Raw genomic sequence first — 18,641 nt, forward strand, 5'->3', positions numbered from 1 at the left:
CCCAAAATTAAAAAATTCATGTTTTAATTTTGAGATTTATAGTCACATCCTTTAACCCCTCTCCTTTTCTTTTCCTCCATTCAATTAAAAAAATAAGAAGTCTGTGTATATAAATCCCAAAATTAAAAAATTCATTTTAATTTACGTAAAATACTTTAGTGAAGAAAGTAAATACTGATTTTCATGAATTGCATAACACATATTCAAAATGTTGATGCGACGTTAAATCTAAAAAAAAAAACAATATGCCAATATGTATTCGTATGTCAATGTCAATCATGTCATCGAAGCGATAAAAATAACCCTCAAAATATATGGATATCAATGGATTGTGACATCTTAAAGATGAGGGTATTATTTTATTTAATTCTGAATATGAAAGAAGAATGCAGAGAGTAGGGAAACAAATGAAGTTTGTTGATAAGCATTACTTCCCGATATAATCAAGCATGGTATATTCCGTTCTATACGATCAGGTGAAGCTGACAATGCCATACAAGTAAAGAAGAGATTAGAGGCATTTAATAATATCGATATTAACTCTGAAAGAGAACGCCGAGTATTACGGCAATCCGGTATGAAAGGACCAAAGTTAAGAAGTTGTTCCTAACAAAACGTCACATGATGCTGCGATTAAAATTCGTAAAACAGAATACGAACTCCACTATACGAGTACAAGATGGGGAACGTGTAATTTGGTCGGATAAGAGGAACATAAATAGGTTTGGGTCAAATGGGATAGAAATGGACATGGTAAAGACAAAATGAGAAATTAAATCCACGATTTGTCGGCCAATATTAAAATATAGCAAAGAAAACGTAATGATATAGTGCTGCATGATTGCTTTAGGCGTAAGCCTAATTCATATAATAGATGTTTATATTTAAAATACTTCCTTCGACTCCACATGTATTATGAAATCGTGGCATCGAAGCAAAGTATTAGTAAACCCTACCGAGTATCTTTCAAAACAATTGGAGAAAGAAACTGCAGAGCTTCATGAAATCAGATTAGACTTATTCTTATTATGGAAAAACGTAATAAAACGCGGCAAATCATTAAATCACTTTCATGTCAAGTAATGTTTTTGATCAAATTCAACCTTCAATTTATCGTTTAATTGTTTTCCCAATAAATATTCTTTTCGTTTTGTTTTGTGTTTTTCTTTTTCTTGTAATTAATTATGCGCCTTCATCATTTACAACTTTAATTTAGACATTTACTCATCATTTTGGTACATTAAGGGGGTATTCTAGCTTAGAGCGTCAATTTTTAGTTCTTTTTAAGGATTTCTTTTTTTAATCTAGAAAGAATTTTTATCAAGCGTCTTGCACACATATTTATACACATTTTAAGAACATACACAATTTTTTCCCGACAAACTAGAGTTACAAATGATTGAATATACAGGCACAGAATAAATTTATACACCTAATATATATTAAGTATATTATCAAAAATGTACAATTAACGATTACATACAATTTCGTATGTCACTGTATCTCTTACATAAGTTTCATAAAAATATTCCCTTGTCAGTTTTTTTATTCAACGTTTACCATTCCCGAGGTCGAAAAAAGAACTCGGCACTGCGAATAATTCCGAGTTAATAAATTAGCGACGACGTGACTGTCATTCTCGAATCAATCTGAACCCCTCGAATGTTGTTTCGCGCGTGGGCGCGAAACGATCCGCGTCGGCGTTAAGTAACGAAGCCGGCTCATTACTTCTTCTCGCGTGACGTTCGCGCGCGCGAGAGGAGTAAATGAAAGGCGACGAGGAGAAAAGGAGTTTCTTGCTTGGCTCTCTCGTCTCGTTTACCGCCATCCGTCATTTTCACACCTCGACGAAGATCTATAACAAAGGTCTTGAACGCGAGCTTGGCGTTGGGGACGAGGAATTTTGAAATTGAAACGATGCGATGCGTCGAAAATTGTTAGTTCTACAGTGTTTTAAGTCATTACAGTGTTTAAATCGGGATGGTTAAATACTTCAATAAGGGAATGAAGCTATCGAAAAAATGTTTTTACAAGAATTATTTGATTTAAAAGGGCAAATTATATAGAGTAAATGATTTTGTTTTAAGTGAAGTGGAGATTTAACAATCAAATTAATTATTCTAAATGGAATCTTGTATGTATATTTTTATCCATACTGTGTATGGACAGCATTTGTTTAGACAAGTCATCGACCTATGATATAATGACAGTTATTGTAATATAAAATCTTACATTGAAGTTTAAAGTTCGTAGATTGAACGCAGTCCGCCAGTCGATAGAACAAACGTAGAAGAAGGAAAAAAAGAAAAAAGGTGCTGTATCCTTATTCGAACAACTGTGCTGCGTTCAATCTATTAAATATAACCTTTAATTTAAGGCTACAGATTTCTAGACAAAAATAGTTTAGTTACATCGGACAAAATTATTTTGCACGTACTATAGGTGATTCCGTAGTGCAAAGGGTTAAAATGTAATTAAGAATAATGAATGTTTTAAGTTTTCATTGATGTCACTAATTCAACACCAGATAACAGTCTCACGGTCACGCTGACTATCCGAAAGGATTCGACTGATCGCTCAGACGTGTCGTGGTGTGTGTTTCAGGGATTGGAACGCGACGGGCAACGTGCGCGTGCAAGAATCCTGGCCAACGTGAGCATCCTTCGGCACGGCGAACTCGAACCTCTTCAGCACCGAAGGATCAGGCTCCTTGATTGTTTCGCGCCTGACGGTGAGTCCTTTCTCTTTCCACGTGATTAGATAACACACGGCTTATTTATTATCTGCCCCTGTCACGATCCTCCCTACGCATGATCCAGACCCATCCGACAGGTTTGTGTAATTAACTATAATTAATAGCGACGTTATACGAACATTATTTTTATTGTTTAGATACATTCATTCTATTCTGTGCTTTCTATTAATCTAATAGGATAGTTGCATTTATTTGTGTATTTATTAAATCGGCATATTATTAAATTCTTATTGTTATATATATGCTTACAGTTCATACAGAGTATGGACAGATGAAAAAGTAACAATAACAGCTGAGTCGCTAATAAACTAATAATCGTGTAAAGTGATGGATGCAACGATAAATATCTGATAACAAAAAACAATAGCTCTATATTCATTTTGTTTGAAAACATCACTCATGCTTAATTACATAAATGTATATGTACTTCAAAGTTCTATGAGCGCCTAATTTTTTTGAGCACCACTGAATATCATTGAAGAGGTTAATGATTATATAGAATATCGTCATAATTCACGAGCGCTAAACAACTCTTTTGTTTTCAATCATAGTTCTTTGCATGAAGTAGATCATATCATTAAGGATTTAAATAATTTATTTAATAAAAGAAGAAAAAGTGAATTGAAAGCAGTAAACAAGAATCAATTTATTAATATTTATAAAAGATGAGGTTTAATCAATTGTATTAGATCAAACTTTCAATAGTACTCAATCAACGAATAGCATAAGAAATTTCAGGAAAAAAAGAGTTTTTAACTATCCTTTTCGTCAACTTAGTACACGCCCGCTCAGAAGTATGTAGACACTTCCTTAATAAAAACAAATATCTAATAAAAGTTCTATTAATATCAATTATATCATTTATGTTTCGATATGTTTATGTTCCATTAGTGAATATATTTTATTAATAGTTTTTTTAATATCACATTAGTAATGATAAAAAACAGTTCAGTTTTCTTTTTATTGATGTGTCTGCTGTGTGTTCTTAAATTTTTTTTAACCAAACTTGGGTACTATTATTTCTTCATTGTATCCGAAGTAATATTAGCACATTTATTTTGTAATATTTCGCCATAAATATTTTTTATATATTGGACGTACTTTCTGAACTCTCCCAACTAAACGATCCCATAGTTCCACTGTAAAATTGAATATGGCACTCACAACATTCAATATTATTAAATGTCATTAAATACACACGCAAAATAGAATTTAGCAACAACAGTTGTATAGTAATAATTTATGGTGTATATTAATTATTTATTGAAGGTAATAAGTGGCCACATATTTATGAACGAGGGAGTATATTTAAGTGAATTATAAGTAACAATGACAAATTTTTCTCTTTTTCCTATTGTTTCTTGTATTAATTGCTGATATCAAATTATGTGAAGTTCCGCCTGTTGAAGGCAATGAAACGACAAGTAAGTCTTTTATGTACATGATTTTGATATACATTAGTGTTGGGTGTATTCGTTATTTGAAATTATTATCTAAATAATTACTTTGCCCATCTCTGGATCCGATCTGCAGGCTCTCTCAGGCCGCGACCGGTTCCTCGCGGTCGGATTAAAGTCGTCGATCGAGCGTTTGCCCTAGTTTCGTTTGACAGACAGATCCACACGGCGAGTTCGTTCCGCTTGGCCAAACTGGCCGATCGTTGGCCTTTGATAGCTGTTCGATCGATCGGGAAACCCGAAATTGCTCGATTTATAGGTATCTGTAGTTCCGAATTATGTTTTCTGTAAGAAAAATGAAACCGTTAATATCCAATAATACAGTAGGTTATTACTCATGTGAGAGCTGAACGAAGAAACATTAAAATTTGTACGTTGATCCATTTGTATAATCATTACTGCAGGTATTTAAAAAAAAGTGTAAAGTAAAAGAAGAATAGATAGAAAGGGACGTATTACACGTAATGTCAGAATGTGGAAGGTCGAAAATGAATTTATGGTAGTCAGTAAAGGTTGATAGTTTCGTTGTAATCATACAGAAACGTCATAATATTAATACAATTAAATTGATCGTACAATGTGCATTGTGATAGCAACTATATTAAGAATCATATAACTCTAAGAGTTTGGGAATATCTGGGTTTTAATTTATTGAGACAAGAGGTTTCCGAATCTCTATTGACAGGTACGCGTAAATATATTTTATACAAATCATTCTAGTTATACAGGCTATACAAACGTATAATACATTTGTAATTAGGCGTTTATACTTACGATTACCAGTTGATAATATGTCGTGCAAAATAAGCAATATTTGTTGTGGACTCTGCTGCATTATTAAAGAATCACTGTTATAATTGCAGACTTCCCAAGTCTAGCAATTTCGTAGTCATTTATTCTGCAAAAGTTCTCTAAAATCTTCTTATTATTATTTGTTTGAACACCATGTCCTTATAAATTCATTTCGTCATCTACTATCCATTCTTCGGAAATTGCTTTTGTTCCAATCACTCGTAATTTATTTATTTATTCGAATAGACAGGAATGTGTCATTGGTTACAAAAATATGACGTAGTTACTAGTTGGCATCGAGAAAGTAAAAATAGACGAAAAAAGTGAAAGTTTGACTCGAACAGTTTTCAGTAGTACACGCTCTTGTAATAGAAATTGTATTGAAAAAATAGCTCTTTACGAACTTAATATCATCCCTTATCCCGTCATCCCTTAAAAGTTCGTATCGCAGATTGTGCATATATCTAGTAAAAAATTACAGAAATTGTATAACGAAAGTACAATGACTTCAAGAGTGATTACATTTTTCTATAACACTTAAAGGTCATGTGACATATTAATTTGAATAACAGAGTAATAAGTCGCATGAACTTGTGACATGACCTGATACTAAATAAGGAAATCGTACAAAGTAACATAAGTTTAGATCCTAAACTTTAGAATAGGTATCTACTATAAATTCAATTCTCCCTCTTTGATTATTGCGCCACTGCATTGGTTCTTATCGCGTGGCTAACAACGAGTCAACAATTTTTGTTTACAATTCATATGCACGATAGTCGCAAATCAGATCACATTTCTTCCCACTTCGAAAACTGGCTGTCTCAATGCGAAGCAGAGATGGATCATCCACATTTGCTGTCTCATTTACAAGACCCTTAACACTGGTTCTCCATGTTACCTTGCCAATCTCAACCGTGCCAATCTTTCATATCATTCTACTAATTCTCACCTCACGCGTTCACAGTGATCTATTTCTACTCCACTTCGTCGTACTTCTAATATCCAGACTTCATTTTCCTACTTATCCTCCCATTATTACAACTCCCTTTCCCCCGCAATTCGTGATCTTCCAACATACTTACTAACAAGCGCTCCACCAGCTTTTTCATCCACCAACATTTTTTATAACTCTTCTGTCCTAGTTTTATCTGCTACCTTGGTTTAACTTGTCTGTGCCATGTTTAATTTCTCGTGTCTGTGCCTGAATACCTTTGAAGTTAGGTTAAATAGTCGACCTTGCTTTACTTTAGCATTACGCAAATTATAAAATAAACATTTTTAGTTTGCTTTTTTAGTAGTTCGTGTCGGTAGAAGAAGAAAACGTGATCTTCCGAGGAATAAATAGAAATCAATGTTTTAATATTTAAGAAATACTTGCTTGAAATAAGAAGTAATTAAAGATCAGCAAAGAATACAAGAAACTTTTTGCGTGCATTCAACTTTTCATTCAGGCCACGACAGTCATCAATGACTGACGCGGCTTTCAACGTATTTAAAAAGCATTTCTAAAATGTTTATGCTGTTTTGTCGTAAACTAAACGAATCCTCTGCCGAAAACCGATTTCGACGGGATCTTATTTCGCGGATGAGACAGAGAAATAGACAAAAGAGGCTTGGCGCTAAACGTTTTTAAATCATATCTATTTCTTCGCAGTACATTAATTAAAGAAACTGGCATTGATATAAACAACATGTTCTAATATCAAAAAGTTAAAATAAATAACAATATAATAGTGTAGTATAATAAATGACAAAACTAATGGTGTAACTTGGTGTGATAGTTTTCGAAACTAGGGGAAACGCACAAGCTCGTTTCGTGAATGCCGCCAATGGGCGGCAGTAGTACCGAAAGGGTTAACTCGCGATAAATTCGCTAATCTGAATACCTCTCGAATAACCACCTTATAATCCAGACCTGATTCCATGTAACTACATTATGAGTGGTACACTGAAGGATGCATTAAGAAGGGAAAGATTTAAAAACAACACAACACGCAGCAACAATTCCACTGTACTTGTACATAAAATTAGTTACTGGAGCCACCTGCTTTTCTCCTAAGGAGCTTAAAAAACTTCCTATCCGATAAAGAAAATGTATTCTGTCGAAGTACGCAGGAATATAAGGCATTTCATTTGTATTTGTATGTATCACCGATAAAGTTGCTTAAAACAATTCCAGTTTTTATTTGAATGATCCTCGTATAAGTTTTTTAAGCAATAATTGACTGAACGAACACCACCTAAAAATAATTCCAATCAGTACTACTACCATGCCTATGGAGAATACGACCGCAAAGAGTTAAAAATTGAAACGTCAGTTGGCGGAACGTCGAAGGGACTGGTGTTCTCTGGGGAAGGTGTCCCGAATTTTTTCGAAAGGGAAAGCTCGAGGGGTGGGACGGGAATGCGCCTCGTCATTCCAGGGATCCCGGTTCGATGGCGGAGGAACCTTGAAACAGGCCTGCGAAGCTTCGACCGTAGACGACAGCTATGAAATCGGCCGTGATTGCTCCTCCCGTTTCATCCCTTTGCCAGCGACCGGTCTCATCCAGAACTCGAGAACGCCGCTAAAAATTGTGTCCTCGAGATTTCGTATCGGCATACTCCAATTCTTCTTTCGCTTTTTTATGGTTGAAAACCATTCTGGTTTCGTTCTTCTCTCTTAAATGTAATCAAACGGAAGCGAGTAAATGATCGAAGACGATAGGAATGAAGGTAAACTGGAAGTTGGGAATGAATAAAGGCAAAATGGGGATAACTGGGATAAAGAGAATATGTGTAGCTAAGTATGTGTGCGCCAGTAGCTGAGCTATGGATACGCTTTAAGTTTGATTACATGAGTCGCTTAGCTAGGAAACAGGCTTTGCGTTTGATTACACTATTCGCTGAGGTACAGGATTGTGTTAGCGTTTGATTACATTGGTTGCTGAGCTATGAGATTAGTTTTGCGTTAATAATAAATTAGGTTTGCCTATCCTGTATTCTAGTAAGGCGGTTTTCAACCACTGTCGTTCGATCTATGATTGAGGACCTGTAAGTTTTTCTAACAAATTTCCAGCTGCCGCAAACTGAAGTCAAGCACTGATACCATCCAGCTTGCATTGCTTTTCTTACACTCAGAGTAGTGAAAATATCTGTTGCGTCGCTTGAATATTTGACATGGTGTCACTTATAGCTTAGTTAGTATTAGTACTGTGAAAATATTACTGTTTCTTCCGCTGGGACACCCTGTATATTTCTCAGCAAGACACAATTATATTTGTGTTTTTTATACAGGATGGTCCACCGGATATTACCACTTCGGTTTACGTGGATATTATTACGCATGGTAAAAATTTATCTAGAGAGCTTTGAATGGTTTTAAGTGGAGCATATTCCCATATTATTAGTTTTTTATTAGTGGATGCGTAGAAGACATAAAGTTCACTGCCATTTTTTACAAATAGGATCATTTATTTTGTGACTGTAGTAGTTGATGCAGGTTGGTATTTTTTTCAAAAATGTATTCATTTTTTCATGTCAAAAATTCATTAGTTTAAGAGATATTTTATGTTAAGCATCGTTACGAAATCCGGGCTTTTTTCACAAAGATTTTTACTAACGGTAGCAACAACATTTCTAACATTTGTTTCGCAGATAGCAGTTTTAGGTCTCTGAGGCTTTTTATTTTCTATTCTATCGATTAGTTTGAACTTTGTCACCATTTTAGCATGCAATGAACGCGATGGTCAGTTGTAATCAAGAAATAGCTCTGCATAGGTACAAATGTGTAGCTTATCTTTTGCATTGTTTAGCTTCACTATAAATGTAAGTTAGATTAATTCTTACACTACTGATCTCATGGCAAACAGCTAGAGAATATACCTTGTTCATATTTGTTGACAAACATGACGCGTACATTTAGCACTCCGTTGCTATGAACCTTATTGCTGGCAGTGAACATTATTCCAAACACAGGAAATTTACGTACCATTCTAACACGATCTTCGATTTTTATTACTATATTAGTGTTCAAAGTAATCCGAAGCTTACGACTTAGGTCTTGTAAAATTAATTTTTTTATCCACTACAAGATATAACACAAAGAATATATGTTCTCCTAGTAAACAAAGGCAATGGATTATGAAAAAAAAACTGGAACAAAATGATGTTAAAAAGGAAATTTGGCTTCCATGTTATTAATTCTCCAAAAACATTGAAATCATAAACAATTTCCATATCAGAAGAAGCAAAGAAGATATTTAAGGGGCCTCCTTCAGTTGAGATATCTTATGGAGCTTGATATCTGGACTGAATTTGAAATTAACGCGTACTCTATCCTTCACTCTTCCTCAGTGTGCACTAAATTACCACAACTTCGCTCGTAAATGCATTGACTACACTCAAGTTATTACTAACGAGGTGATATACTCCCTCCTCATTCGTCTCTTCGGTCTACTTCAAAATACTCCGGATCATTACAACTTTTCCCATAAACTGCACGATTCAACATAGAGAATTCCGTGGTACCGAATGAATATTTTATAGCTTAATTTTTCGCAAAATTCTATGTTATTATTCACCTGTTTTTTCATTCTTCGAAATGTACCACACCGTTATCACTTTTCTATCAAAATAATTGTTTTCTGCATTCGATCTTGACATTTAATACAAATGAGAGTTTTTAACTCGAATAATTTCAGTTTTAAATGATCACATTAAAAATCAATTCCTACACAAAGTTCCATGCTGTTATTTGTTTCTGTAGTCATCTTCTGAACTAATCATTGTCATTGTCATTGTCACGTTCCTTTCTGAAATACCCGCCGCCTATACCAGAACTTTTTATTCTACAAATTTGACAAACTTATTTGAACAATTTTGTATTTTGTAAGATTTTAGAAGATTTTAGAAGTCAATTCCACTATATGGCAGGGTGCTGCTATTCGGGCTGTCATTTTTGTCAGTTTTCTTCAGAATGAATCTAAGTGTTACCGTTGCCGTTTGTACCTTGTCATTCAACAAAGCAAACATTTGAACTTAGAGGATACTATTTATTGCATCTCTTCAGTATTCAACATGGTGCACTTATACCTCAGTTAATATTACTACTGTCATAAAATTTTTCTGTCATTGCTGAAAGAAGTATATAAATAGTTTGACATCTAGACTCGCACGAGTTGAATATGAAATTTTTCAATCGCATAGCTACGAGAACTATCGATATTAATTAGATTCATGTGCGATGCAATCAAGATTTCAAAAAAGTGTTTGTTTAGTATCGAATCAACAACACTTAAGTGGTTGCTAGCGATTGTAGTAAGAGAAGAAAAGAAGGGATTCTAGATAAAGGGAAGAAATACGAATCAAACACTTTACATTACATCTTTTAAAAATAATATTCATCCATGAATTTTGTGACAATGGTATAAACTGTGATGCGTACTTCGAGATACAATTGGAAATAACGTGTTTTCTTGTCTTATAAATATATTAAAAACATTTTCCTAAAATGATATGCTCGATACTTTAACTTCTTGCTCCCGGAGCCATCTCAAATAGTGCTATTTTGGAACTATATCATTTGTTGTAATAATATTCAGTCTATACGTATTCTTTAACATTGGAAAACGTATTTGTGACAAAAAATCCACATTTAATATTACATTTTGTTTTTTAATTCGTGATAACCTGATGTATTATGTATTAAAAGTCTCTTTATTTTAGGCTACAGTCTTAAGCTTACAGTCGTCTGTCTTCTCATTTTGTAACATACGTATGATGTGTGCTTCTACATCTACAGGGTTATCCAGAATAGACTATAGGAAGTTTTTTTTAAACAAAATAGATACCCTTTTTAATTTTATTAGTTTTATTTATTTCATTATCAGGTATTATCTATGACAATCATGTGTGGAAAACGATATCTGTCAAATGGCCACCACGACCACACGTTTACAGACATCAATTCGAAAATCAAAATTTTCGATAGCATTTTGGCATACTTGCTCGTTTAATTCACCAATTTCATTTCTAATGTTGTTTTTCAGGTCATGAATTGTTGCTGGTTTGTTGGCGTAGACTTTACTTTTCAAATAACCCCAAAGCATAAAATCCAATGGGGTCAAATCGCACAATCGTGGTGGCCAATTCACATCACCATACCTTGAAATTAATCGACCATTGATTTTCTATCGCAATAAACTGATGTTTTCACACGTTGTGTATGGCGTAGCTCCGTCTTGTTGAAAATAAACATTGCTTATGTCGATTACATTTAATTTCGGTTATAAATAATCAATAATCATTTCATTATAACGTGCGCCATGTACTGTAACTGCATCTTCATTCTCGTTTTCGAAAAAGAAGGGACCGGTTACGCCTTTCGACCAAAATCCACACCAAACAGTAACTTTTTTTTTGGATGAAGTGATTTTTCTTTAATGCTCTTGAATTTTCATCTCCCCGTATGCGAAAATTTTGATTATCGACGTGTCCATCCAATGTGAAGTGAGCTTCATCGCTGAAGATGATGTTGCGTGAAAACAATGCATCAATTGAACGATGTTCTAACAATCAATTAGCGAAATTTCTGCGTTGAAAATGGTCACGTAATTTAAATTCTTGAATTAATTGAATTTTGAAAGGATGCAAATGGAAATCTTTATGCAAAATTCGCCACAAACTGCCATAAGAAATACTCAATTCTTGACAACGACGTGGAATTGAAGTAGATGGATAATTAGCAACACTTTCACGAACAGCAGCAATGTTTTCATTCGACCGAACTGTTTTTGGTTTGCCAGACTTTGGTTTATCATGAACAAATCCAGTTTCATCAAATTTTTTAACCAAATTTCCAATTGTTTGCTCTGATGGACGAGTATGTACGCCGAAACAATCACGTAATTTACGATGGGTATTTTTTATTGAACACTGATTTTCAAAATAAATTTTAATCACTTTAACACGCTCTGCAATCGTATACGACTCCATAGTTGAAATTGTCTATCATTGTAGGTTAGAAATAAAATAAAGTGACAACAAACAAACATGGCGATTGATAGATGTTCTCATTCAACATCTTAAAGGTACTTTTGGATAACCTTGTATCTTCTTTGTATAAATGCTATTTACGCTTTCTTTGAGCATTGACAGTTCACACATTCTTTTCCTACGTAAGACCGGCTCATATTTTTTTGTACATATCTTGCAATCAGTACGTATAAATCGAAAGTGGATAAGACTCATAAATAACGTTAATCGCCGTAGACTTTATGAAACCTTTTGTTGACATTTGCTTAGAGACTAAAGAAATAATTGGAATATAGAATAGAAATAAGAAATAATACGCCCAGCGTGGTGGTCATGGAATATAATTTTCATCTCGACACATGCTTATACTCCTGTCTTTCTTGTAAGCCATTTCACTTTAATTAATTAATGCTTTTTCGTTAATATCAGTATCCTCAATCAAAATGTTCAGTATTTGCTCAACCATTTCTCAACCAGTGTTCTCAGTATTTGCCGTTTCGTGCCATTCAAATGGAAAGCTTCATGGAAATATGCATTTTGTGAATCAAGTATAATCACTAACAAAGTACGCTAGATTTACAATTGCCCCTCAGAGAGTTCCATTCGAGTGCGAAAGGTCAGCTGATCGATTGAGCCGATAGATTCAATCAGAATTTTCAAGTACCGCGGACGTGCCGCGAAATGCTTCATCGATTCGCATTCGTAATCGATTTCTCGTTGCGACGATAGAAAGACGTCCGAGTCGCGACGTCGATTTTCCTCGGTCGTGGATTTCTGCTGATTCATGAAAACAACGAGTTCCTGGGCTGACGAACGAAAAGACGGGCTCCTCGACGAGATTAACTCGTCAAAGATGACACGTCTATCCCCGTGTCTTGTTTCTTTACCCTGTAATGTCTGGAGTGTACAGGAGTAATGGGTTATCCCGGGTAATTAGCCGCAAGCAGTGTTTCTTCTCCGTGAGTGCAAAAACCGGCGGATTCGAGCCAGTTTGTCCGCGATTTCGCGCGCACTCGTACGCCGAGTCGATTTCTTCACGCACGCCTCTTTGACGCACCATACCCCTGTTGATTCCTTTTTCATCCGCGTCGTTTCTGGATCGCGATTAATTGCGACGGGCCTCCCTCGCCGAGAGGGCATTAAAGGCTATTTAAAATGTCCTTGGGGCTGTCCCGTGACGATGCCAATTCGATCTTGGTACCTATTCCGTTCTTCGTGGAGTGGAGTCTTCCGTTCCTCGACTGGAGGAAGGGACAGCCGTTTATCAGATCTGAAGGAGTCTGCAAGAGTAGCGTGAAGGTGCATCGATTGAAAAAATGTTAGCAATTATTAGCTGATCGATATATTTTAAGCACATTGTTATGCCTTTACGTCCTCCTTTGAAGGTACAAAAGCGTTGCTACTTTTCCCATTGAGACGTTGAGTACATGTGAGCTGAATTATGATTATTCTATTAGTGACTTGTGATGCATTAACACGTTGGCTGCTAGAGTATGGTATTGTTTCGAAATAAGCAACTTGGTTGGAAGCGGCGAGTTGCTTATTTCGAGGCAGGTATGCTATTCGGGTTGACTTTGTTCTCGAGGAAGACGAGGGGAAACCCGTAGAAAAAACAGAGTTGAAATACAACTAATAGTATTGTTTCGGAGAATACACACGTCAGAGAAAAAGAAAACATTACACATGTTCTGTGCTCTTTCCACTAGTTTGTTCGACTAGTGTTTATACAAACTACACATGTTTATACAAACACATATTTTCACAGATACAATAAGTGAATTAAAATTTACATGAAAATATGTGTCTATCTTGAAATGGTATAACATATGTATTATTGTTGACATTTTACATATTTTTGCATTTGTGCACATTTTTACAGATTTCCCCATATCTTTATTTGCTATAAATGCATAAACATCCGCAGTCTGGTTATCATTGTTCATGCAAAAACACTAAGTACACGTAGTCAATTTTTCTTATTTTTAAGGATCTTTTGCACTCTGCGCCATCTCGTTGTAGAATGCGCGAACAGGAATCGCATTACATAAAATAGTCTAACTTTGAAAACGTGTCTTTTGGTATTATTAGCCTTGATTACAAATTGTTATGGCTTTCTTGAAGCGTTGACACCACTGCAAACGAAAATCCTTTACTGCTAACAAAATTTGTTAGATTTAACCCTACGAGGGGAGATCCGAGTGAAAAAAGGCTGATAGTAATCGTGTGTATGTTAGAGAAGAAAATAGAAGTGTTCTCAAATTGCCCCTTACAAAGAAGTGAAACGAATCCAAAGTAGACAAACACTATCCTGCGGGAACATCTTAAGGGGGTCCACCTGTGTAACGTTTAATTTTCAAGGCAATTTTCAAGAATTTTTTGTAGAAAACGTACTAGTCCAATTATGATAATTTTTTTTTTTTATTTGGTAGATCGACGTTTTAACATTAATTTTTGATTTTATATTCCTAGACGGCGCTTTAACGAGACTACTTAAAAGTAGAAAAGTACTTGATCATTTGAAACAAAAAAGTAAAATATCACCTTCTTTATAATTACATTTTGAATGTACTAGCGATAAGATATTCACAAAATTTTGAAAATTGTTAATAGGGTGGCGTATAAACTAAAAAAATGATATTTTAAGGAATCTTTTCCTCTCCTATCTAATGGCTAATTGTCGTTGGAAAAAAATTTGTTTAACATGAAACTCGCCGCCAGTACCAATTTGAAAATTGTAGAAAAAAAATTTCATCCCGATTCTTGTAATGGATTTTGCCCAATCCTGCCCGCCAGATCCAAAAACGTGGTTTCGAGAAAAACGCGTTTAAAGTTTCAAGACGTAAAAAACCTTTATTTAAAAACATTCACGTTTAATGTTAAAGCGTTGATCTACCACTTAAAAAAAAATTATCATAATTGCACTAGTACTTTTCCTACAAAAAATTTTTGAAAATTGCCTTGAAAATTAAACGTTACACAGGTGGACCCCCTTAAAACTCTATCCTTGCAGTATAATTCTCCCCTCACCTCCATTCGTTTTTCTAGCCTCCTTCAAACCGCACCAATCTGTCACCCGAGTCTTGTATTAATCTATTAACCTACTCTAAACAGGTGAAAACCGTCACAAACTGCCCCCTACAAAGAAATGAAACAAACCAAAAATAGATAGACACTATCCCGCGCGAACGTCTTAAAACTCTATCCTTGCAGGATAATTCTACCCTCCCCTGCATTCGTTTTTCCAGTCACCTTCAAACCACACCAAACTGTCACCCGAGTCTAGTATTAATCTATTAGTCTACTCTAAACAGGTGAAAACCGTCTAAAATTGCCACCTACAAAGAAATGAAATAAACCCAAAGTCGACAGACACTATCTCGCGGGAACGTCTTAAAACTCTAGCCTTGCAGGATAATTCTTCACTCCCCTGCATTCGTCTCTCTAACCTACTACAAACCGCATTAAACTGTCACCCGAGTCTAGCATTAATCTATTAGCCTACTCTAAACAGACGAAAAGCGTCGAAATGGCCGCGAGCGACAGCCAATTAATTATTCCGTTGCGATCCAGGCAAACAGGCGTCGAAGACGTCAGCGTCATCGTTGATCGGTCCCCGATCGGGACAATGGCGTAGCGTTTATCGAGAGAATCGATCGCGATCCCGAGATACGCCGTTCGCGTTTGGGTACTATGTAATCGGCCGATTAAGCGCGACCGCAGACCCGTGGGCCCATGAATTTGGCAATTACGGGGCCAGTTGTTAATGACGACCCGACGCGAGCCGTAAAAAAGGTGTCGGAGCCGACGGGGAGGCTTGGCACCTTCGAGAAACCCGGCTCTGCCGAGTCACGGCGTGTAACGAACTCGAGTGCTGGACTCTCGCCTCCTGGTGCCCCGCAACGGATGCTTCTCCCCTTTTATCGAAGGCGATGCCAAATCCTGGCTGACCGTTTCCCTGACACAGAATGAGGCGTCATTAACGCCTCGATACCGGGTACGAGGTTACACCTTGATTCTTTAATTCCCGGCTGGGTGTTATCCTGTTCCTGGCGGAAAGAGGACGTTCGGTACGGGTTTCTTTGCCGCGATCCACGCGGAGACGTGTTTAACTCGATTCGAGTATGTAATTGCGTTTCTGTGTTGCACGGTGTAGAGTCTCGCGACGTGGGTTCTATGGGATATGTCTGTCCAGTACGTACATCTTTTTAATTTGCAATTTTCTAGAACAGACTTTTGGCAGACCACCTAGTACAGAATTAAGTTATATGATAAATGAGAGGAACATTTCTTTGACGATAAGAATAGTAAAACTGGGAGACAACAATTTTAATCTACCTTTTGGCTATTTATTTACTAATTAAAGGGAATATTTTTTGCCGATAAAAGTAGTAGAACAGAAAGAGACGGAATTTTAATTTGTTATAACGCATTCGTCCTGTTCCTCCAGTTTCTTTCAGGACAAAGGGTCCCTTTCCCGTTAAAGGGTCTACTTGTATAGAGTCCTGCGATGTGAGTCTTGTACGATACATAGGCAGTCCAGCACGTACTTCTATTAATTTGTAATTTTCTGAAACAGAATCTCAAATCGTTTTTTCCAGTGCACGTCCTCGAAACAAGAGATCTTTTCACAGACCTCTTGATGGAGAATTATATTATTTGATAAATGATAGGAATATTTCTTTGGTGATGAGAGCAGTAGAATAGAAAGAAAAACTTTTGGTGGACCCCCTCGTGCTGAATTATTTGATAAATTAGTGGAATATTTCTGTATAGTAATAGTAGAACTTAAACTATATCGTTGAATATGAATTTATAATTTGTTATAACTAGACTGCGGATCTTTTGTCCATTAATAGGAAATTTGAATGGGCAAGAAACTACAAAATGGAAACAATACACAAGAATATAAAAAAGATTGGATAAAAACTAACGGAAATATTAACTATGTAGTTTCAAAATTTTTGGTCATCAGTTTCTTTATTATCTGTACTACTTATAAATTGTATTCCTAATTATTGAATTGATTAGATTATCAAGAACATATCCGATAATACTAAATAATATATCACAAAATATAAAATACAATGTTATGCAAACGTATTCATAGACATCAGTGATATTTTTAATTTATTAATGACACGTCAAATTCTATAGCATAGGTATACTATATTTTGCTTCATCTTTTTTTTTAGCATATAAAACAAGCATACCAAAATCGCGAAGGTGGCTTTAGCTTTGAATTCCGGCGCTGATCTTGTAATACTTTTGCAGAGCCATACAAAAGGAATTAAACTAAATAGAAAAAAGGTTAGATCTCACATTAGTAGGAAGGAGGACTTCGTTCTAACGAATTTCAATTCGTTTCGTTTACTTCCGAAACGTCTTGATTCGTTCATCGTTGCTATGTATTCTTTATTTGAAATTATTTGATGGAAAATTCTAAATAGTTCTGATACGAAACGAGGGAGCCCGAGAAGCGAGGCAGTCGGGAATTTATCGACGAGCGATTAGAGACGAGTGGCGTAAACGGTGGTTGCAAAATCGTGGAAGAAGGCAAGGAAGGGCGGAGACCCGAAGGTGGCTGGTTCGTTAATTACTGATTTTCCTCGGTCCGCGTCACTTTTTAATTGACGCCAGAAATTGAACCAGAGAGCCAACCAGCTCGATCTCTGAGCGCCCGTTCTCGCAGAGTCATCCTTCGTTCCTCCTCTTCTCGTCCTTGTCCGAATCATCCTGCCAGGATCGAAGTAACGCATCCTTCGGTTGGATTCCAACGTCTTTAATAATCATGCGTCGGAAGGATTTCGCCTCTAACGACGGCGTATTTAAATTTTATATATATATAATAATAGGAAGTCTTTAAGTGTAAGAAACAAAAATCATAATTTTGTAATCTGAAACACAATCATTAATTTATATTTAACGGCTTAACTCTTGGATTTTAAAAAATCTTCAGTATCTGTAAATGTTATCTTTATATTTACTTTTTTTTTTACTTTATTAAGTTGAGTGGTACTGTCTAAAACAAATAAGTATTGAGAGAAAACGTATTAATTCAACATTTATCATAAAAATTTTCAAATAAATATAGAATTTCTTTAATGAAACATCAGTGTCTGTAAATGTTATCGTTATATTTACTTTCTTTTTACTTTATCAAGTTGAGTGGTACTGTCTAAAACAAATAAGTATTGAGAGAAAACGAATTAATTCAACATTTATCACAAAAATTTTCAAATAAATATAGAATTTCTTTAATGGAACATTTATGATTCAAATGTCTAACTTAATTTAAAACTATATTTGTGGAGAACTTATCATTATGCATTTCAACTTTCTACAATTATATTCTTAATGTAACAATTGCGGTTAAAATCTTGAATTTTCTATGACAAAATTTTATACGCTAGGCGACAGCGTCAATGTCCTTCGGTGCACGTCGAGTCACTTGTTCGCGTACAAGCGCGGCCGCCAGCGCGTAGCCTTCGCTACCGCGGCCACTCCAACGGTCTACGCGCGCTCTGATTGGTCGGGGTTTTCGCTTAATATCTCCTTAACGAAGCCCCATCCGATATTTTTGCAAAGGAAATTGTTGTTCAGAATCGTCTCAGCTACCCCCC

The 18,641-nt window shown here is 35.6% G+C and overlaps 1 protein-coding gene across 1 annotated transcript in view; it reads left to right on the forward strand.

Annotated features, from left to right (window-relative positions):
• LOC128876314 (transcription factor Sox-2-like) overlaps positions 1-18,641 on the forward strand; it is a 228,478-nt gene that overhangs the window by 204,942 nt on the left and 4,895 nt on the right. Inside the window, exon 3 of the mRNA XM_054122571.1 lies at positions 2,605-2,731. Within this exon, the coding sequence (XP_053978546.1) occupies positions 2,605-2,656 (52 nt within the window). The 3' untranslated portion in view covers positions 2,657-2,731. The remainder of the gene's footprint in view (positions 1-2,604; positions 2,732-18,641) is intronic.

The sequence above is a fragment of the Hylaeus volcanicus genome, chromosome 5 (assembly GCF_026283585.1).
Source record: "Hylaeus volcanicus isolate JK05 chromosome 5, UHH_iyHylVolc1.0_haploid, whole genome shotgun sequence".
Classification (NCBI taxonomy): domain Eukaryota; kingdom Metazoa; phylum Arthropoda; class Insecta; order Hymenoptera; family Colletidae; genus Hylaeus; species Hylaeus volcanicus.